Source organism: Heloderma suspectum, chromosome 10, assembly GCF_057233095.1.
Source record: "Heloderma suspectum isolate Gila_16-S chromosome 10, 16-S_ref, whole genome shotgun sequence".
NCBI lineage: Eukaryota > Metazoa > Chordata > Lepidosauria > Squamata > Helodermatidae > Heloderma > Heloderma suspectum.
Window position 1 is genome coordinate 5,039,975 of NC_139467.1, and position 22,848 is coordinate 5,062,822.

General features: G+C 51.6%; 2 protein-coding genes across 8 annotated transcripts in view; one reads left to right on the plus strand and one right to left on the minus strand.

Annotated features, from left to right (window-relative positions):
- The first annotated feature begins 38 nt into the window (after positions 1–38).
- On the plus strand, positions 39–12,558 carry TMEM160 (transmembrane protein 160). 2 transcript variants are annotated; one of them, XR_014784989.1, is made up of 4 exons: positions 39–285; positions 2,995–3,087; positions 8,953–9,776; positions 10,631–12,558. XR_014784989.1 is itself a non-coding variant. In XM_084814761.1 (3 exons), exons 1-3 carry the CDS (start codon positions 93–95, stop codon positions 9,207–9,209), a joined length of 543 nt encoding a protein of 180 aa, XP_084670887.1. In that variant the 5' UTR covers positions 39–92; the 3' UTR covers positions 9,210–10,624. The 2 variants fall into 2 exon arrangements, 1 of the variants encoding a protein (XP_084670887.1); XM_084814761.1 differs by lacking the exon at positions 10,631–12,558 and having other exon boundaries at positions 8,953–10,624.
- The window catches only part of NPAS1 (neuronal PAS domain protein 1), a 93,364-nt gene continuing 82,948 nt past the window's right edge, over positions 12,433–22,848 (minus strand). For all 6 annotated transcript variants that reach the window (XM_084814757.1, XM_084814759.1, XM_084814755.1 and 3 more), the window contains 3 exons: positions 21,265–21,412; positions 16,855–16,952; positions 12,433–15,355 (listed from right to left, as the gene is read on the minus strand). In XM_084814757.1, the coding sequence (XP_084670883.1) occupies positions 14,139–15,355; positions 16,855–16,952; positions 21,265–21,412 (1,463 nt within the window). In that variant the 3' untranslated portion in view covers positions 12,433–14,138. The remainder of the gene's footprint in view (positions 15,356–16,854; positions 16,953–21,264; positions 21,413–22,848) is intronic.

Genomic DNA, 22,848 nt, shown 5'->3' on the forward strand with positions numbered 1-22,848 from the left:
TTGCGAGAAACACCCTATCAGCGCCGGCCCCGCCCTCCGTGCTCGCCGGGCAGCGGCCTCTCCGCACACCGGCGCTGCGGGCTGCCGCCGCCATGTCGCTGAGCGGGGCTTGGTGGGGCCGGGTCGCGGCGCGGGCGAGGGGCGCCGGCGGGCTCCTGAGGGGAGAGGCCTGGCCGTGGAGAGGGCGGGGCTCGAGGCGCGGCTCCGGGCGGGGCCCGGCCCCCCCCGCCGTCTCGGAGCTGGACAAGGCGGACGCCTGGCTCCTCAGGAAGGCTCATGAGACCGGTGAGGGGCGGGCGGAGGAGTGGGCGGGGCCTGGCGCGCGCGCCCCGGGCGGGGCGCATGGGGGCGCTGGTGGGCGGGCCCAGAGCGCGGCGGGCGGGCGGGCGGGGCGGGGCCAGGGGTAGCCCGAGTGGGGAGACCAGCCATCCTCCCCCGGAAGTGTTGGACTACAGCTCCCATCAACCCCAGACACCGTGGCCGTTGGTTGGGGCTGATGGGAGTTGTGGTCCAACTCGTCTGGAGGGAGCTGGGTCGGGAAAGCCCAGAGCAGACGGGCATGGCTATGCTGGTGCGGGTTGCTGGGAGTTGTAGTCCAGCTCGTCTGGAGGGTCCTGGGTCGGGAAAGCTGACATTCCAGGGCAGGAAAGAGGTGCAGGAAGGGGACTTAATTTGGGCGAAGCCTTACCTTTTGGAAGCCGGGATGCCTTTAAAAAAATTATTTTACATTTTGTCGTTACATTTAAACTAACGCTGTTCCTCTTTTGCGGGATGAGTATTCGAATTGTTGGACTGTTTTCCTTAGTGTCCAAAACGCTTCACATATATGCTGTCTTCTAGGCTCATCCTTTCAGCAGTCCTGGAAGGTTGGCCAGTACGTGTGTATGTCTGTTTAATAGTAACACGAGTATTTTTACCGTGCAGTCCTGTACATACCTATTCAGAAGTAATTCCCATTGCGTTCAGTGGGGCTTAATTCCAGGTAAGTCGGTAGAGGATTGCAGCCTTGAGTGTCCAAAGTGCCTCACGGATGAATAGGCTGAGATTCTGTCCTGCCTTTCAGTACATAGGAAGCTGCCTCAGACTGGGTTATGCCTCTGGCTCATGAGGGCTGACTGCGACTGGCAGCAGCGGGAGAAGGCTCTTCCCCATCTCCTACTCACTGATTCTTTTAGCTGCAGATGCTGGGGCTGGAATCTGAGACCTTCTGCGTGCGAAGCCAGTGCACTACCCCTGAGCTCTCATCCTTCCAGAAGGACCCCTCGAGGCAGAACATAAAACAATTTTGGGGCTCCTTCAACTCACTCTGATTCATAGCATTCTGTGGGAGAATATAAAGGGTTTCTCAGTAGTGGTGCCCCAATTAGAGAATGCCTCTAGCATTTACTCTTATGTCTTTTTGGTACTGGGCAAAGACGTCTTTATTTTTCCAAGTCCTTTAGGGTGCAGTCCTATGCATGTTTAGACAAAAAAAAGAGCCCTACAACTCCCAGCATGCCCCAGCCAGGAGTGGTAGGACTTTTTTTCTGCCTAAATGTGCATAGGATTGCACCCTTAAACATTTTTAAACAATTTCCATTGTTTTGTGCTGCTTTCAACCTGCTGCTTGGGTTTTATTGCTGATATTGTTTGGTATTTTTATCTTGTAGTTTTATCCACAGTGTATTTGAAGTGCTTATATACTACTTTCCAGGTGAATGTCACAGAGCAGTTCACCTAAGAATATTAAAACAAAAAGTATTAAAATTATATAATAAAACAGTAAAGCCACGCTATAAAGAAATAAATGTTTTGAAAGTCAGATTTCTCCTCCCCTCAGGGCAAGATAGTTCCTGAGTAGCCCTGTGGTAGCAGTGGTGTGTGTGTGTGGCGGGGATCGCTGTAGCTGGAACATCAGGAGCTGGATGGTGGGCGCCTGATCTGGCTGCTTTGCCTTCTCTCTCCTCCCCTTGCTTTTATTCATAACCTGCCCTGGAAATATTTGTACTGAAGGGTAGCATATCAGTTCTTAATACAAAAGAATGAATAAATAAATCCTCCCCATAAAACCCCAATTCTCAGTAGGTCATTGAGGCTGTACTCATCACCTTCTGTCCCTTCTCACTTACACAACTGCTGGCAGTTGCGTGATCAGTTGCTCTTTACTCTGTTCATCTCGGGTTGTTTCACTGTTGGTCAGAAGAGGAAGAGCCAAGTGAGGTAGCCATGGGTGAGAACATCAGAAGAGTTGCGCTGGATCAGACCAAGGGTCCATCTAGTCCAGCACTCTGTTCACACACTGGCCAACCAGAAAACCCACAAGCAGGACAGGAGTGCAACAGCACCCTCCTGCCCTTGTTCACCAGGAACGGTGCATATAGGCTTACTGCCTCTCATACTGGAGGTAGCATAGAGCCATCAGGACTTGATAGCTTTATCCTCCATGAATTTATCTAACCCCCTTTTAAAGCCATCCAAAGTGGCAGCCATCACTATGTCTTGTAACAAATCCCAGTGTTTAGTTATGTGCTGTGTACTTCCTTTTACCTGACCTGAATCTCCCGCCAATCAGCTTCATGGGGTAACCCCAGGTTCTAGTATCATGAGGGAGAAAAATGTCTCCCTGTCCACATTCCCCACACCATGCATAATTTTTATACCTCTATCATGCCTCCCTTCCCTCGCCTTTTTCTCCAAGCTAAACAATCCCAGCTGTTTTAACCTTCCCTCGTGGAGTTGCTGTAGCCCCTCCATCATTTTAGTTGCCCTTTTCAGGTGAGCTGTTGAACAGTGGTCTCAGTTTGTACTTACAAACAGCCCTGTAAGGTTGGCTGTTATTTGTGACTCATTTATTAAATAATAACAGAAGCACTTCAGTGCTGAAAGCACTTCAAGTGGACATGTATAAGACTGCACTGTTAGTCTTATTCATATATTTTCGTTTTGTTTGATAAAACTATACCTGGTTAAACACAGAAGAGTTGATTCATTTTTCCTGTTCTCCTTTCTCACCAGGGTTTCTTTCCTGGTTTCGGAACGGCTTGCTGGCTACTGGTGTTGGAGTGATTTCTTATGTTCAGAGTGACATGGGGCGCGAAGCAGCTTATGGTAGGTAACAAGCGAGGTGTTAGGCCCAGGGGAGGACAATAGCAGAAGATGTTAAGAGTTGGCTGTAGAAATTAAAGTAATCCTATTAGTAGAAATTGACGGCTTTCAGAAAAGGGGTTGTTGTAAGCATTATCATGGCCTGTAAGAGATCTGTAGGGCTCACTCTTTGGGAATCAGCCAAGCTCTTCCAGGGTGCCTGATAATCCAGAAGTCTGCCCATCTGCACTGTAGAAGTGGGGTCCCTGCACAGCTTGCATGCCTGCCAGGAGAGAGTTCCAATGCCATGTTGCCACTGCTTTTACTAAGGCTGTTCCTTTCGTGTCCTCTTTGGCGCTGAAGCTCTGAGTGTGGAGCACAGGAAGTTCCCTGTGTGTGCACCAACCAGCAGCCTGGGACACACGTTTTATAGCAGGTGTGTAAATGGTTACTTGCCTGGTCTGTGACAGGGAGTAAAAATGGCTTCCAAGTAGCCAGATTGAGATGTGTTTGCAAATGAGAATGGAATGGGTGGTTCGGGCCATTGCTGTGTAGCAATGACCTCCGTTGATGTATGTCTGGCTGGATGGGAGACCTACTTGAGATGCACCTTGTGCAGTGCTTGTCTGCAGACTTTGTGCTGTCTGTGACTGGGACAGTTGTTCTTATAAAATTTGTAAGAGCTAATTGGCAGTTAGAGCCAGAAAGGGCCTCTCTGAACGAAGTCAGTCAACAGACAAGAGGCACTTGAAGAAGTCTCGGTGGACATTTCAGACATTAATAGCTCTGGTGATGTCATCTTTTGTCAGCGGCCTCCAGAAGAGCAAGGGATCATACCGCCTTGACAGTCAGGCAGGGACAGTCCCGGTTTGTGGCTTTCTGTGGTGACCTTGGACCGTTCGCTTGTTCCCAGAAAACATGGGGGGGGGGGTAGGGGAAGGAACCTGCTTTGAAGCCTTAAAAGCACAGGCTCCACTAGCCCTTGGAGGATGAGGCTCTGGCAGCTTGCAGTTTTGTAATTTCCTCACTCAGATGGCATGTGCAGGAAGGGGTAGCGGATGTGCAAAGGAGAAAGCTGCTGGCAAAAGTGGAGAAATGGTTTCTTGAAATCAAGGTGAACTCATTTTAAGTAAGGACGAAGTGTGAAACAGAATTCCATGTGCCTTGGATGTCTCTGCAAAATAAAGAGGGAGGGAGACTAGAATGGGCAGTCTTTGCATACAGTTCTGTTGGTAAGAACCCACATTCTAGGGCTACGCTGGCTGGGGGGTTATGAGAGCTGTAGTCCAACACATCTGGGGGGCACCAGGTTGGGGAAAGCGGTTCTAGGGGCAGAAGAAGGTTGTGCAGCAGACGTCCTGCGTGAGATGCTCCCTCTCTTCTTCTAACTTGTTCATGTGAGAGGCAAGCCACTTTAGTCCCCCCACCCCAATATTTATTTATTTGGACTTCTGTACTGGCCCTGCCCAAGGTCTTGTCTAGTTAACAGCATCTTAACTCTTAAGTCCTGTACGTGCAATGGGGATGAGGAAACTAAACAATTGCAAGTTGACAGAGCCTCAGCCTCCAACAGCTAATGGAGCCTGCACTTTTAAGACTTCAAAACAGTCCCCCCCCCCCCCGATGTTTTCTGGGAACAAGCAAATGGTTCAAGGTCACCACAGCAAGCCACAAACAGGGACTGTCCCTGCCTGACTTAACGAGTTCAGAGGAGGGCAACAAAGATGATCCCAGGACTAGAAACCAAGTCCTACGAGGAAAGCTTAAAGGAACTGGGCATGTTTAGCCTTGAGAAGAGAAGACTGAGGGGGGATATGATAGCTCTTTTCAAGGACCGGAAGGGCTGTCACACAGAAGAGGGCCGCAACCTGTTCTCTGTCATCCAAGTCTGTAGGACACGAAATCATGGGCTTAAGTTCCAGGAAGGCAGATTTCAGTTGAACATCAGGAAAACCTTCCGAACAGTCAAAGCAGAAGCAGCGGAACCAGCTGCCTCAGGAGGTGGTGGGCTCTCTGTTGCTGGAAGCATTCAGGCAAAGACTGGACAGCTGTCAGGGGTGTTTTACACTGAATGCCTGTACTGAGCAGGGGGTTGGACTCAGTGGCCTAAAGGGCCCCTTCCAACTCTGATTCTATGATTTCGTTCGCTTTATTTCTCCACCCCCCCTAAAGCCAATGTGAATAAAAGCATCTTCCATGTAGCGCAGGGGTGGGCAGCTTGTGCCCCTCCAGATGTTCTGTCCTACAACTTCCGTCTGTCCTAGCTGGCATAGCCAGTGGTGAGAGATCATGGAAATCATAGGCCAAAACATCTGGACAGGCACAAGTTGCCCACCTCTGATGTAGTGGAAGTATCAGCAGAGGTTACTGGGTCAGTACTTAGCCTGGGACCAGCTCTTGATGCCGCCATGCAATACCCCAAAGTGGGGCAGTGGCCAGGCACTTCCTCCTTATCTGATACAATCAGCCATGTAAAGTGATTCTCTTCTCCCCCCCCCCCCCGCCCCCAACCACACACATGGTTTTTACAGAAATTCGGCATGCTAATATGCAGTTTACAACGACAGAGCTTGCATTACCGACCACCGTGGGTCATAAACAAAAATATAAGAGAAGCGCTTCTTAAAAACAGGTATAGTTCTGAAGAAGAGTTGCATTTCCCACATCTTGGTGTTCATTTGCTCATCTCCAGATACTAGGATGCTTCCCTTTTCCTTCACATCTTTTGTCCCAATCCAGTTCTGACTGCCAGGAGAGCAGCAAGGTCACTCGGAGGCAGAACCAGCAGGCTCCGTTAGTGTCATGCCCAGTTGCTGCTGAGCCTTCCGATAAGACCAGCTTTGATGCATGCACTTGAAAGGGCAGCGCAAGCCAAACACCTTCTGGGACTGTGTCGGTCTGGTTTTACACGTTCAGTCTCCTTGGGGCCCTGCCCTGCCAGTGCCAGTCCCACCTAAGTCATCTTTACCTGAAGCCCGCAGGTCTAAGCCACAGTGGCCGAAATTGGAAAAACTTAAAAGGGAAGGCGTGACTGTAAGACACCGCCTCCGGATCCCTTGACAGATACAGGCCTTTATTCTTTCCGCAAGGCCCCTGTCTAAACGGGGCGTCAGCGCGCAGCTCTCCAGCACTGATGCTCCATCCTGGGCGACCCTTCTGCAAACCCCACCCCGCCTCTGCCAGGTTCTCACGGACAGCTTCCAGCCTCCCCGCCTGCCAAGGCCAGACCAGCAGGTGGACAGGGAGGGGGGCGACTCCCCCCGGCCCTGCTCTGAGGACACCGACAGAGACAAGCTCACACCGATTCCGGCATTCCAGAGGCTGACAAGGCCCAGCCCTTCCAGGCTGCTGCTGATCACATCCTGGCTATAACCTACACGGCCCACGGCAGTGCTGGAGCCGGGCCTTGACAGCTGCGCGCGCACAGGAAAGTCGGAAGCTGCCTTATACCGAGTCAGACCGTTGGTCCGTCTAGCTCAGTAGTGCTGACTCTGACCGGAAGCAGCTCTCCAGGGTTTTAGACGGGAGTTTCTCCTGCCCTCCCTGGAGATGCTGGGGATCGAACCTGGGCCCTTCTGCATGCAGAGCAGGGGCTTGACCACTGAGCTACAAAGGAAGGCAAGGCACGCACACAGAGGCCTGGTTTGCGCAGACAATGAGCTGTGGCACGTGCCAGGCACCATTTCGAATATGTGACCCCTGATTGGGGGGTTGCCGTATTGTGCAATTAATTGGCTGGCTTTCCTTTCTGCAAAATTTAAATACATCCTACTAGTTATTTCTAAATTTGCATATATAGATCTAAAATAGCATATGTAAATTTTATGCGGATTAGTATCCTACAGGTCTGGCTCCTGAATCTAGCAACGTTGCTGGTCTCAGCATACCTGGTCTGCCATCCATGCCTGTTAGTCCTCCTAGACAGCATGCCTCAGAATGTACACAGCACTTTCTGTGGCTGTGCAGTAAAGAGGACAGCTTAATGGTGACGAGCGTGTCCATTATTGAGGAACCTTAGGAGCACAGTTTGAAAACCACAGCATCCTGTTGAATTTTACCAGGTTATATATCTACGGGGGGGGGGGGGGAGTACTAGTGGCACAGAGAATAAAGACACTTGTGACACTTGGTACCTGCTGAGAGACAGACTGGCTCTGATCAGTCACGCATTGGCTGATTCTTACATCTGTTCAGCAGCTCCAAAACAGTTTCTAAATTTTGCCACAGTGGGGCAGCGGTGTCTCACGCTTGAAAGAGGTCTGTAGTAGGGGTGGACGAAAGTCACTTACCTGTCCTCGAAGGACGTTCGCGGTGGGGGGGAGGCGCTTCGCTGCTCCCCCCGCGAAGTTCCGGCCGGGGGAGGCTTCCCGCCTCGGCCCGGCCGAAATTCAGGCCGGGGGGGAGGCTTCCCGCCTCGGCCCGGCCGAAATTCAGGCCGGGGAGGAGGCTTCCCGCCTCGCCCGGCCACGAACGCGAAAGTTAAAAAAAAAACCAAAAACGCCCCCTGATAGGCTACGTGACGATTCCCTACGTGGCGTTGCCCTTATTTTCGCCGTAGTCTACATAAAAATTTACGTAGACTACAGCGACCAAATAAGCAACGGGAATGGCGGCTCCCTATGGGGGCCGCCATTATCCGTACACACTTTTTTTTTTTTAAAGTCACCCGTGATAGGCTACGTGACGATTGACGTAGCCTATCACGGCTGACTTTGCAAATCTAGCCGTGATAGGCTACGTGAATCGTCACGTAGCCTATCGGGGCGTTTTTGTTTTTTTTTTCTTTGATTGGAATGGCGGTGGCGGCAGCCGGTCAAAAGACCGGCTGCCGCTCCCGCTCCGCTCGAACACTCACCGAACCGCCGGCCGGACCCGCTGCCGGGAGGGACATTCGGCGAAGGTAAGTCCCGTCCCGGGGGGGATGCGGGGGGCGGGGGGGTTCGGAAGTTTTCTCCTCGAAACTTGTTCGGGGGGCCGAACACGTTGGCGCTCGGCCCCCCGAAGTTTTGGGGAGAAATTCTCCGCCAACCCTAGTCTGTAGCTGTCCATTGGTATTGCCCCAGTTTATATAGCCAGCATTTTCATTTTGGGGGAACAACATAGCTGTGTGTGCATCAAGGGGATGGTGCAGGTAGTGCTGAAGAATAGTTCTGCTCAGTCTTGAGCTTCAAGGAGTGGACATGACTGATGCCTTTGTGGATTCATCACTGCGGAAAGGTGGTAGAGTGACCCATGCAAAATACAGTGCGTGTCCTCCAGCTTCAGTCGTCGCGGGAGGGTTGAGTGGTTTCCTCAGCCCCAGGATTTTGGTATCAGGATTTTTATTCTCACCAGCAGGATTGTCCCCTCCTGTGGGATTTGCCTCTCCAACACTAGGGCAGGAAGCTTTGGGGTTTTATACACACTAGCTCTCATTATCCCAAGTCTTGGAAGAACTGATTAAGTATTTTCTCTTTGTGGCTATATTTTAGTTTCAGTGTTTAGTAAGGAAAGTAGACACAGTAGCCATGTGAACTTGGGGATAAGAGAGTAGGAAAAAGTGTCTTCCTGGATCAACCAGCATAGGAGTATGCAAGCTTTCGTATTTTGCAGAACTCTTCATCAGAATGTTTTTCTACCCTGCAAAGCATCCTGGAACACTTCAAAGCTTTCGTGCTTCTGGACTAACCTGCCTTGGTCTAATAAAATATCTTTTTAATGTCAGCTTGTAGAGCTACATTTATAAAGAATACAGAAGAATTAAAGGGATTTCTCCCCTCTACTGTAAGCCTGCCCAGATACGCAAGCAGATATGAGCCTGCAGGTACTGTCCTGTTGAGTCTTAGACAGGCGTAATCATGGCTAGGTCTGGCCTGTTCCCAGAAGAGTGAACTTTGTTTCTCTTTCTAGGCTTCTTCATCCTTGGTGGAATCTGCGTCTCGTACGGCAGTGCCTCCTACCTTGTCAGCCTCTTCCTCCTCCGCCGCACCATGATGCTGTCCTTCTCCACAGCTCTTCTGAACTGTGCTGCGGTCACAACGGTGGGTCTGTTCTGGCTGTGCGCCATCTCCCTCTACATCGGCCGGCTGGAGGTAGAGATCATCCAGGATGACAACAATGACAAGTGCCCGGACAAGAAGAAGGAGGACGGGAAGTCGGAGAAGTGAAGGCCAAGTTGGTTTTTGCAGACAATCCTTTGGGACGTGATTTTACTCTGCAGACTGAATCTTACGGCCACCCACAGGGCATGTTTGGGCCTTCATGCCACATGGGCCAAAAGACCAGGAGGGGGTGGCTTTCTTGCAAACGAGAGGCAAGCGGATGCCTTGGCTGCTCTATATTTATTTCAGATTTTCCTGGTGGGCTCTGGGAAGTGACAGTAGCAAAAATCAGATCCCCAGGGAAGACACGAAAAATAGAAGGACCTTCTGCTGAGCTAGTGAGCCAGCTTCTCAGCTGGAGGCATTGCATTCTTGCTGAACCAGGATCACTAGTGCTTCTTAACAAGTGAGCATTCTGTCGAGGTCCCATTTGTTGGTCCTGGTCCTCCCCCGTTTTCAACCAGGTCTGCAAGTTCTAAAGCCACGTTCAACTAAGATATCCTAGTTCTGTTAGCATCCCCTGTATAGCTTTGCCTCTGCTTCTCCAGTGTTGCCCATGCTCCAGAATCATCATCATTATCACAGATCAGAAGTCTGCCACTGGGCCACGTATTCTTGGCTCCACCTGTCCAGGTCAGTTGACATTTGTATTAAAGATGACAAAACCAATCTGCTCTCTTTTTATTGGGGGAGGGGAGAAAAATCAATCACAGTATCAGGCGCTCAGCTCTATCTGGGACGCGAGTGGCAGCAGACCTTTTTGTCACTTCACAGCTTCTCATTATTCTCGCACCAGAGTGTGAGGAAAGCGCTGGAGGCAGGAGACCTGGGATTGAAACGTTTGCTGGATCACTCCTGTAGGTGCCGAGAGAATCCTATGCGCATGCAAAAGATACAGCCAGGTGCCGCACGTAGCGCCCGTCATCCTAAGGCGGCTGCTCACCGGCACTGGTGGCTGCCCTGGGCTCCCTCTGCCTGGTGGTTGGTCTGCAGGCCACCACTTACATTTCCCAGAAGGCCTTGGAGTGACAGTGTTGGGCACTCCAGGGCATTGTGAGAAAATGCCAGCACCACCCAAGCCCTTGGAGCGCCGCTGCCTCTGCCCCACCGCCAGAATGCCCAAGGAGGCCTACCAGAGAGCACTTCGCCGAGGGCTTTCCCTGCTTTTGCAGCCTTCCCTGGGCGGAGCCTCCTTTGGGCAGCGAGGCACGCGTGGATCTCCCGGAGGCAGGGGCTGTGCTGTGCATGCATTCCTTATGGGGAACGCTCTTCCCTTCAGGGACATGAGTGGTGGAGCCTCTTGGAACACAGCCAGCTGCTATAGTGTGGGATGTTGCCCGGCCCTGTGGGTTCTCTAGCATGAGGTTCTGCGGGGGTCAGTTCTGTCCCCTTTGCTGTTTGACATCTACATGAAACAGCTGAGTGATAGGTTTGCCATCAGGATGTGGGTAACATGCAGCTCTGTTTCTCCTTTTCATTCTCGTCAGGTGAGGCTGTGGATGTGCTAGATCAGTGCCTGGCTGCGACAAGGGACTGGATGAGGGTTCATAAGCTGAAGCTCAATCCAGACAGGACTGAGATGCTGTTGGTGGGCGGTTCTTCTGACATGATGGAGGACATTCAACTTCCCTTGAATGGGGTGCATTCGCCCGAAGGAGCAGGTTCACAGCTTGGGGGGTTCTCCTGGAGCCATCTTTGTCACTTGAGGCTCAGGTGGCCTCAGTGGCACAGAGTGCATTCTACCAACTTTGGTTGGTGGCCCAGCTATGCCCCTATCTGGACAGGGATAACCTGGCTTCAGTTGTCTATGCTCTGGTAACCTCCAAGTTAGATTACTGAAATGCACTCTACATGGGACTGCTTTCAGAGACGGTTCAGACGCTGCACCTCATGCAAAATGCAGTGGCCAGATTGATAAAGGGGATCAGATGGCCTGAACATATAGCACCAATTCTGGCCCACTTGCACTGGCTGCCTATATGTTTCCAAGCCTGATTCAAGGTGCTGGTTTTGATCTATAAAGCCTTACATGGCTCAGGACCACAGTACCTGACAGAGCACTTCTTCCAGTATGAATTAACCCATACACCACGATCAAAATCTGAGGCCCTCCTATAAGGGAGAGTGGTAATAAGAGAGAGAGCCTTCTCAGTGGCAACCCTCTAATTTTGGAATGATCTCCCCACTGAGGTCCACCTGGCGCCAACATCGTTATCTTTTCGGCACCAGGTTAAGACTTCCCTTTACCCCCAGGCATTTGATGGCACGTGATGGGATTTTAATATCAGTTGTTTTATCAGGTCCCGGAATCTCATTTTTAGCTGTTTAAATTGTTTTAAAATTTTGTATGTTACAGTTTTTATATTATGTTTTTTAATTTTTGTGATCCACCCCGATAATCATAGCATAGGAGCAGCAGCAGCAACAATAATAATGTATAGATAGGAAAGGCTGTAACCTCATTCCTTGACATCTGTGTTTAGGAGCCTGTGTATCAGTGGCTCTTGGCCTACTTGATTGCTTGAAGCGGCAGCCTGGAAGTAACATGGGTACTTTTCTCAGTTATTGATCTGCATGGAATGCTAGCCTGCGCCTCTGCTTACGCTCAGCACTTGCTGAATTTTTTTATTATTTTCAATTAATTGCTCACAATTTACCAAGGCTGCTTTGAATTTCACACCTGTCTTTTATAGCCCTTGCAGCCCCTTCTGCTTTTCTAACCATTAGAAAAGTGGTGTAGTGTGGCGTAGTGGCAAGAGTGTTGGACTAGGAGCTGGGAGATCCGGGTTCTAGTCCCCACTCGGCCATGGAAGCTCACTGGGTGACTTTGGGCCAGTCACACACACTCAGCCCAACCCACCTCACAGGGTGGTTGTTGTGAGGATAAAATGGAGAGGAGGAGGGTAGTGTAAGCCGCCTTGGGTTCCTTGCAAGAGGAAAAAAAGGCGGGGTATAAATGCAATAAATAAATAATAAATTAGCAAATTTGAAGAAACTCACTTAGGAATTTTTGATCTAAATCAGTCATCAACATTTCAAAGGAGACCAGACTCCAGTAGAAAGAAGCTTAATATGGGGGCGGGGGGGGGCTCTAAAAACCATAACCATACTGTCATTTCAAGGACTTTCAAATGGGTTGGGGGTGGTGTTCTTTTTGTCTCCTTGTATGAATTAACCCAAAATGAGGATATGTAAGCCTGTAATTAGGGCAACGACTTACTGCTTTAATATGGCTACCACTTTAACATAACTACAAGAAGGATTTTTTGAGCCTCTGGAAATCCTTTTAGAAGGCAGAAAAGTTGTCCATTTATTTTTATTTTCTCTGAAATCCCAGATTGCCAAAAGAAGCAGCAAAACGTCGAGAAGTGAGTAGTGGAAACTATATTCGTCTATCCAATGAGAACAGTAGATTAATAAAAGAAAGAAAATGCACACGCACACACACAGATCTTTAGCAATGAGTTATACAGAAAAAGATCACATTGTCCAAGTGCTACTGTCTTGCTGTGGGGTTATCCCCCTGCTTTTCCCATGGAACTGTACAATTCTTTATTTTGAATTAAGTGCTAAACGTTATGGCGTAAAGTTTTACCTTTTTAAGTGCTGTCATCACACATGATGGCCTGTTTCACCCCTTTTCTAGCCTGCATCCATGCTCCCAGTGGGATGTGGGTGGGGCGGGAAAAGTTTTTGCCACACGCCCCACTGCGTCTTGCACATGAAGACTTTCTATTATCGGGCAGAGGACTGAAATGAGAGCTGAGCTTGCATAAAGGCAGGCAGAACAGGAGCAAGATTGCTGGATCAGATCACAGAGGCCCATGTGGACCATGAATGAGAGGTCTAATTAGAGGAGTGGGCAGCCCATTCACTCTCTCTAACTGCCCCACCCACACTGCTCTTCATCGCCCTTTCAGAAGCACTTTTACCACTAGGAAATCAGCACTCGTGGGCTGACGCCTACATTCCACTTAAGATTTTTAAGCTAGCGCCAGAACCCTCAGAGCAACAACAGCTGCTTCTGTTTCTGACTTGCTGTGCAGTGCAGACAGCTGCAGTAAGATCGTTTCAGTAACCTGCATCCCTGACTTTACCCCTCTGATCTGAGCACAAAGGATCATGGCATACGCTATTAAGCCATTGTTTGCGGATGGGGAGAGCGTGAACACGAAGAGAGGTTACTAGAAAGGGAGATCAAGAAGGGCTGGTTCGCGCAGACCTGTTACATCCACTCGATTTCTCACCACTTGATAACACAGACCCTGACCCCTTCCCATATTGCAAGGGGCAGAGCAATGTGGAGGGACCGGAAGCAAAAGTCATTAACTGCTGGTGTGATACACTGATGCAAGCACACTGGGGGAGAGGGGTTAAGGTGGTGGCACTCTGCTTTTCACTTGCAAATGTATGCAGGTTACATTTCCCTTGGCCAGCAGGTAGGTGGGCCTGACAAGAGACAACCCCACCCTGGGCCTGAGCATACCCGCCCCCTACACACAAATACACAAAGCTCCCAGCTAAGGTGGTGGCAGAAGTAAAGTCGGCTTGTAGCAGCAGGAAAGCAGACAAGGAAGGGTGCAGGGGACCTCTTTCCTCCAACTTGCATCTTTCCTAGAAAGGTCAGACAGACTCCGCTTTCCGTTTACACTGGGCTAACTCCAGAATGCACTCCACAAATCACATCAGTTTAAACAGCAGCATCTGGGTGCCCTAGACCTGTAAAGCAAGAAGCAGGAGTGAGGAGATGGCCCTTCCACCCATCTGCAAGGAGGCCTAGAAAGGTGTGTTGCGAAAAGGTAGATACATGGGGATTTGTTTGAGGACAAAAGACTTCTTCCCCTGGTTTTGGGAACGCTGGCAGAGGACGCTGTCATGGCACCGATACAAAAGGCCACACAAGATCTTATCTCGGTATTTCTGCCCAGTGCAGAGTTTGGCTGTGGTTTTGCGGACAAAACGAAACGCCAAGTTATCACGCACCATCCCCTGGGCTCAGTCCTCCTTGCGCTCTAATGCTGATGTGCCATGCGCCCCGCCACCAGCCACCGAGAAGGGCAGCGTGGAAAACAAGGAGTCCGTAGCAGCAAATGCTCCCCCCGATATCTGGGCCAAGCCAGCAGAGTTCCCAAACGGCGCAACCATGTTCAGCCGCTGTAGGTGGTGGTACATGAGTTCCCGGGATGTCTTCGCCTCGGCCCCACTAAGGTCCATGAGGCTGATGGGGTGGGAAGGAGGCAGCACGTTGCTCTGCATGGCGAGCGTCATCTCGGCGGGGGCGTAGCGGATCGTGCTGGTGGCATAGAGGCCTGAGGAGCCCGGCGTGCCGGCGTGTGGGTTGCCAAGCTGGTGGACCAGTGGCAGAACCACGTTGCCTGTGTGGAACCGCTGGAGCACCTCCATCTCGGTAGGGTAGACCAGCGGGGTGAATGGCGTCGATGTGGCCCTCTCCTCGCAGGGAGACCCCGAGAGAGGGGGCGAGAGCGTGTCCGCCGAGGAGGGGGCTGTCGGGACAGCCCGGGGAGAGGTGCCAAAAGGCCCTTTCGCCGTGCCGCTGTCCATCTCGGGCGGGGTGAGCACAGAGTCCGGGATGGTGACATACAGGTGTGGAGGGGTGGGCCGCAAAGTGGGCTTCTCCAGGCTAAGTGCTTTGTTCACAGTGTACGGGCTGCCCTTGGGAGGGGCAGCTGGGCAGGTCCAGGGGGCCCCTTTGGCACCAGGGACCTGCTCGGATTTAATGCTAAGCGCTGCGTTGGCTTTCAGGGCCACACTCTTTTGGGTCTGGATGACCGAGGCAAACTCCGACGTGCAGGGGCGACCAGGCCCCACGCTCCTCCGCCCACCAGCCTTGCAGCCATTCACTTTCCGAACCAGGGCCGCCCTCGGCTGAGGGAGGAGACCCAGCTCTGTTTCGCTGCCACTGTCTGACTCCTCGGAGCTGGCGAGCGAGGCCTCCTTTGCCTTGCCTGGGGGGCTGTCAGGCTGGAACTCCAGCTTGATGCGTTTGCTCGGGGGGCCCTCCACGTCACTTCCACCGGCTTCCTCCGATGCCTCATCTCGGTAGCTCGTTTCGGGGCCGCTGGAATCGGTCTCCACCATGTGGCAACGGGACCCGGCCTCCACTGCACTCCGTGGGTAGGCCTCAGCCAGGGAGCCGGGTTTGCTGGGGGAGTAGAGCTTCCTCTGGGCGCTCTCCTTGGCATAGCTGCTCTCTGAAATGGAGAAGATGGTAGGGGGAATCAGTGGAGGCTGGTGGCTCCGTTGTCAGTGAGGCAGTAAACCCGCTCCGGGTTTTCATCACAAATAGAACACCAAGCTTCAAACCTTGGAGAGCTCCTTCAGAGTTCTGACTGGTCCTGAGTGAAACCCAGAGAGGATGCACCACTCCACTGACTTCGGAGCCACCAGCCTCCACTGGGGAAAATTCAATGGGGTGAGGGAGCTGGAGTTAAACACCTTCACACGGCTAGGAGATGGACAGGTTTGTTGTGTAGAATGAAATATTTATCCAGAGTAGACCTGGGGGAGATTTTAGATCTCATTTCAGAGCTGCTTCCTACTGGCAGCATCACGACTAATCCCTACCACAGGGCAAAGGGAGGGATGCAGAGAAAGCAGACGAGCCTTGAAGAGGATGTTGGCACAGTGGGAACTCAGCATGGCAGTTTCCACTTTTGAGGGGGAGCCCTGCTTGGCAAAGTCTCAGAGCCTCTCCCTAAGGTCAAGGGGAAGAAAACAAGGCCCTTTCTCAACATAGCACATCGCTATTAGTGGATGGCGAGACTCCATGCAAGTCACCGTATTAAAATGATCGAGAGAGAAAAATAGGTTGACTATGTTTTGTAACACCTAAAAACCAAGAGAGAGGCCCGCTATAACAGACCCAAGGCCTCTCTAGGCCAGCATGCTGCTTCCCACAGTGGCCAACCAGAGGCCCCAATGGTAAGCCCACAAGCGGGACACAAATGCAGTAGCCCCAGCCCGCTCCTGCTCCCCAGAAAGTGGTGCCCAGGGGCGTACTGCCTGTGACACTGGAAGTGGCAGGTAGCTGTCGATAGCCTTCTCCTCCAGGAATTCATCTGAAGCCCCCTGAGAAGCTGTCCACGTGTCATGCCCCATCGGGGTTCCATCATCTGATCCATTTTACCACTCCACAAAGTAACCAAATCAATAACAATACAAAAAATAAAATACCAACAGAAAAAAGATCACTGTTCACGTTCAAAGGAAAGAAAATACAGGAGCACACCAAATCATATAATTATGTTCAAATGTAATTTTTAAAAAGCCAACCCCAATTGTTTACAACCTTACTAGGCTGGCTTGCTATTGAATGAATTCAGGACCTAGTTTTCACTGAAAAAAATAAAAATAAGTAACCAGGCAAGGAACTAAGAGTAAAAGATGGCAGCTACCCAAGGCAGAAAGAGTCAGAGGGCTTCCGGAGTGGTTGGATCCTGCCATGCATTTTACACGCAGAGTTGTGCACAAAGCAACTATGCCTTTGCCGTCACGCGTGCTACACGGCAGGGCACTCTGGCCCATCCCGCTTTTCTGCCCCATGGGCACGCGTGACGCACAGTGCCAAATCCCTTCTGACGCCCGCGCTACCTCTTTTCTTCCGGATGCCCTCTGCGTTAGCAAAGTGGGTGGAATGGCTCGGCTGGCCCACCAGCTCCTCCCTCCCCATCTGAGGTTTCCTTTTATTCACCTTTGAGATCTGCCCCCACCTCAGAGGCACCCGTGGGCCTTGCGGGGCTCCCAGGCAATTGGAAGATGTCCAGCGCGGTGTTCTTATACTCAGGCTTGCTGGAAAGGGTTAAGAAGAGACAGAAGGGAGCAAACAGGAAAGGGAAAGATGAAAAGAGCAAACATGCATGCAGAGGAGGTCCCAAAGCGGCACGTTTCACCCATCCCGGTGTCTCGGAGGCACAGCTTCCCTGGAACGCCTGCCCTGTGAGGCTGGGAGGCGGCACTGGGCTTTTAAACTTTTATGGAGTAGCAAAGCAACAGATCCCCTGCTGGCTGAGAATGATGGGAGCTGCAGTCCAACACATCGGGAGGGCACCAGGTCTGGGAAGGCTGACATATAGATTGCACTAGTGGGCAGCACTAGCTATTGTGAAGCAGCACCTGATCTGAGAGCAGTGGAGGCGGGCGGCTCCAATGTCAGTGGGGCGGTGCATCCGCTCCGGCTTTCAGCCAGAACCAGTCAGAACTCTAAAGGAGCTCTCCAGGGTGTGGAGCTTGGAGATCTGACTGGCTCTGACTGAAACCTGGAGCAGATTCACTGCCGCACTGGCATTGGAGCCACCAGCCTCCCCTATCCAAGAGACATGTCCCAACTGTCCATGAAGCAGCACAGGGGTTGGGTTGGGGGGGCCACAATCGAAGAGAAGTGCGGCCAAACATGCCCCGTGGTATCCCAAAGGATCGTGGTGTGCGCCCGTCGGATCCTGCAGCGTTGCCGCTTGGAGGCGGCAAAAGGCCGGCCCCTGCGGAAGCCGTGTGAGCGAAAAGCCCTGATTAGCAGTGACGTGGCGATGCTGAGAGGCCAAGGATTGAAACAACCGCCGCTGCCCCCTCCGAATCGGGAGGAGAACGCCAGAACGCGGCCGTGGATGCAAGCTGACACATCCAGCCACCTGCAGGCTGGCATCAGCAGGAGAGCCACCACAGCGGCGGGGGGCCATTGGCGCGCCATTGTCCAAGAACAAACAAGGATAGATTGAAACCGCAAACCCGGCCTTGTCAAAGAACAAAAAAACAGCCGGGTTGGGGTTTTTTATTGTCAAGCCAGCAAAGCTGGAACTGGCCCAAGTCAGACTCTCCCATCTCCTCCCCTCCCCAACCGTCTGCGGTTGCCAGGGATGGAGTATAAGCCCGCCAGGGCAATCCTGGTCTTGGTTTGAGCCCCAGAGCCTGTTTGGAAAGCCAGCAGCATGAGAGCCACGTCTCTCTGTGGCTGTGCAGTCAGCGTGGCCGTCCAGACCCAGTTGGGCCGTGGGTTCTCAGGAGGGCGGTCGCTCAGTGAACGAAGCCGTCCTCAATGAGTATAAGAGCGTCAGTTTATCAATTCATGTTATCGAAGAAATGTGCTTCTGGCTAAAATCCAAAGTTCCAAAGCAAGGAGCATATTTAGATCAGGAGTACAGAACATCTTTCCACCCAAAGGGCCAAAGAAGCTCTCGGGGGCCGAATTCCAGAGGTGGGCATGGCCAAAGGCAAAAGGGGCCAGGCTAAAGTACCAGCACGTTTTAGCTAAAAGCTCTCTTGTGCCTGTATTTGGAGAGGCATCTCAGCCTTTTAGGGCGAAATCCTATGTATGTCTATACAGAAAAAAGGCCTACAACTCTGCTGGCTGGGGCATGCTAGGAATTGTAGGCCTTTATTCTGTCTAAACATGCATAGGATTGCACCCTTAGAGTGAGGAAAAACCGCAAAAAAGCTGGGAAGCCCACAAGCCGTTGGTGGCTAAGGCAAAGGGGCATGGCCTTGTGGGGGTCCCCAGAGGGCCAGATTTGGCTCCGGGCCTGAGTTCTGCACCCCTGCTTTAGGTGATGGGTTGGAGCAGGATCATCATCAGAGAGGCATATTCCCTCTGTGTGGGTGGGAGAGGATGGTGTGTGCATGCATGCACGCGCATGCACGCACGCGCCTTTTTAAAGATGGAGCTGGATGTCTGCAAGTTTTATAAGGTGTTAAAAGGATTTTTTTAAAAAATGTCTGCTGCCCCCATGGATTTCCACTCCTTGCTGCCATTTCTCTCCTGCCCCAACCCCCCCAGTACACACAGACACACGTCTTCCAGAAACTTACATCGTCACATAAACACCCTTCCCTGACCTGATGCCCTCCAGACATCTTGGATTGGAACTCCCATCATCCATGGCCAACACGGCCAATACCCATGCTGGGAATGATAGTAGTTGTCCACGAAGGCTTCTAGAGGGCAAAAATAAAATAGTGGCCAACCTCCAGGAGGAGCAGAACTGCCGATGAGCCCAGCTGTCTCCCCCCTGTCCTCCCCAAATTGCCAAACTGACCCCCTCACACCCTGTGCTTTGCAAAAGCGGCGACAGAATGGGGAGGGTCCAGTTCAGCTCAGCACTGTTTTGCCGTCATCTGAAGCACAGAGCTGTGGAGCCTGAATCCTGTTCCTCCCTCCACCCCACCTCTGTCCATCTTAACAGGCCGAGAAACAATCCCATTGCCCCCCACCCCCACCCCATCCCCTTTTGCAAAGTGGATGGGGGGGAGGAGAGGGAAGCAAGCAAGCAAGTTTCCATTGCAGGGAGGCTGCAAGGAAGTTAATTAGCCTCTAATTACAGCACTAATTAACTAAAATACTAATCACCCTGACAAATCATACATTAGTATAGGCAATTGCTTACAGGATTAGCATAATAATGCTTCCCTTTGCTTTATCGGGAGGGAGCAGTCATTAATAACCATCTGCAGTAGCCATTCATATATTTCTTTTATCTGTTTGGAAGAGTGGGCAGGGGGGGAAACAGAGACCTCAACAGAGAAGATGCTGTAGCTTTTAAGTAGATTTTAAATGTTCCAGGTGGGTGGAGAGATGGGGAGGGGAGCAGAGGGGGGTCTTGAGGAGTGCCACAGGACTAAGAGCTGAGCTGCACGGTAGGCAGAACCCCCTGGTGAGAAGACTTGCTGGGACGGTGCCCCCTGAGATGGCAGAGAGCGGGAAATCACAACTTTAAATGCTCTCCTCTTTTTGAAAAGGGAGAGAAAAAGAAGACAAGCTATCCTGAACACAGAAAGCTAGCATGTCAGGGAGTAAACCAGCATGCTGCCCATATGAAAAACATCCTGGCATGGTAGGTTTCTGTGTTCAGGAAGGGGTTCCCCCCACACACACTTGGGAGAGCTGGGTTACCCCATCACAGAGCCTGTCACTCCAGTTCAGAACAGGCAAACCTGCACATGGGAGGGAGTGTTGGGCTGTGGGAATTCTGTTGCTACTTTACAAACTTTAAGCAGCCTGGGGGGATTTATTAATATAACACACACCCTGCAGCAGCCTTCCACGACCTGGCACCATCCAGATGTGTTGGACTGCAACTCCCATTATCTCCAGCTAGACTGGCCTGCTGCAGTTACTCATTCATCCAAATGCCAGCCCCGCGTGGAGGACAGAGATACAAGCCAGCATTCCAGCTGCTTAAAAAATGAGGGGTCCCTTTTCTGGGGCGGTGTACCTCGCTGCCACCACACGGGGCGCATTTCTGTGAACCAGTAGCCCCAGAGGAAAGTAGAGGAATTCCCCCACTTTGTGGTGAGCACTCCCTGTTAAAGACAACAAGAACGGCACTGTAAGGTCAAACGAGGATTCTACCACCATACTGCAGAAGAGCCCACACTTGGATACTTTGAACACAGCAGCCAAGATCTCCTTCCACCCCTCACAACGTTCGCAACTTGTCTTCCACTTTTGCTGCAGGCAAGGACCTATGCAGGGCGTTCACATCCTGCCCCCTGGTCCTCCTCTCTCTCTCTCTCTCTCTCTGACCCCTGGAAATCTTATTCGGCATCTCCGCTGGCTCCCAAGATGTCAGCCGGCATCGCCTACACGCTTTGAAGTGCATCTCATAAGGCCTAGGAACTTTTTTTCTTAAATTAAAGCTGAGGGTCCTAAGGAGTGGGATTCCACACCTGATACAATATCCTGTGCTTCTCTGTGCTCCTGCAGAATGATGACACGCTGCACACAGACAGTCAGATTTGCGCGGGGGGCGGGGCGTCTCTTGGATAAGACACCCTCAGTGCTGCCCGCTCACCTGCCCTCTTCCCCCGGTTCTGCTCCATGCTGCCACCCAGAGGGAGGAGCAAGCAGTGAGCAGCAGCTTCTGCGGTTTCTCCTCATGGCCATCGCTGCTCCCTCGGGGAGGGAGGGCAGCAAGGGCAGGAGCAGCAGGGCCAGGGAGCTCCGGTGGTCAACAGCAGGCCCCCGGCGGGGATGTGGGCCTTGGCAGGGGCCCAGCCGTGCCGAGCCTGCATGCCACACACAGCCCCAGCTGTTTCCTGTGCCGTTAGGCGCTCTCAGAAGAGATGCGCTGGCATCCCGCGAATGTCCCACACGGAGGGAGGGGCGCCTCACCTGAGGATGTAGTTCACCCAAACCATGTTCTTCTCGCTCGGGTTCTTGACGTTGACCGAGATGGTGGCACAGGACTGGAGCCACACAAAGCCCCCCTTCTTCTGCAGCCAGCGGTAATACCGGGTAACCACCTGCCCCTTGTTGAGCACTACAGGGGATGGAGGAGGGACGACAGCTACTAACTGGTTTCAAACAAACAAGCAAACACCACTCCCCCAACATTGCTTAGGGTCAATTTATAACATCCATAGAATCAAATGGTGAAGCAATGCCTGGAGTGTACCAAATCCAGCTGCCCGGGGGGGGGAGGGGGGAGCAAATCTGAATCCCCCCCCCCCGAAAAGAAACACCTTTAGAAAAGAGAGAAATGTAACTCAATAAATACAGCAAAAGACACTCTTTGCAGATGGCTTGGTGGAAATACTTCTGCCTTACATGCCAAGTTTGTTAAATGCAGGGGGGTTTGTTGTGGTGGTTTCAATGGAGACCATTCAAACACTCACACGGCCTTGGCACTTTAAGGTAGTTCAGTCCAGGAAGAGCTTTCCCACTTGATTTGACTGATTGTATAAAATCAGCCCTCTGAAAGTCTGCTCTTGATCGACAGGGTATCTGGAACAGCATTAGGGTACCGGGATGTGGCAGCAGAGGAATGGATCATGCAGGCCACGGTGGCTCAGGTTCATGGAGATGCATGGAAAGGATTGGCTGAAACAATGAGCTCTTCCGGGGGGAGGCCTAGGGGGGAGGGGCAGGGTCTTGAAGAAATCAGAGGGGCAGGGTGGTATTCCAGGCACAAGAGGGGAGTTTGCGGCACAAATGGGGCACCCAAAGCAGTACAACCTCTACGGGTTAGGTCAACCTTCCCCAACCTGTCGCCCTCCAGATGTGTTGGACTCTAAGTCCCATCATCCCCAGCCAGCATAGTTATGCTGGCTGGGGATGAATGCAGCTGTAGTCCAACACATCTGGACTAGGGAAAGCTGGGTGAGGCTACCTGCTGTGCTGTGTTCCATCAGCAGTCAAAGGCATCTCTCTTGAAACATGTTTTTGATTCCGTTGTTTAATTCAATTTATTGATCCACAGTTTCGGCTCTTTTTTTTCTTGTTCTTTGAGGCTACTTTTGGTCTGGTAATCGCGTTTTAATGATGGATTCTTGTTTATTTTTTATGCTTGCTTTTTTATTTTGTAAGCCGCTTTGAGTGACTCCGTTTTGGAGGCGAAAAACAGGGTATAAATGTCTATATAGATAAACAGCAACACACTTTTGCAGCTAACTCTGTGTTGTTATTCCCATTCTCTAGAGAAGCCTATCAACAACTATCGTCTGGGATAGCTCCAATGGAACCTCCATGGACAGGAGCACTCAACCAGAATGCTGGAGATGCACAAAGTGAGGCGTGGAGGTGGGACTGTTGATTTCACACCCTACTTGCGGGCTTTATGCAGCCATCTGGTGGGAATGAAGGAACACAGACTTTTTTGACTAGGTGGATCTATGATGTGATCTAGCAAATGTGCTTTGGACACTGTAAAACACTATAAAATCCTATCATCGTAATCATCATCTTGAGGCCAACATA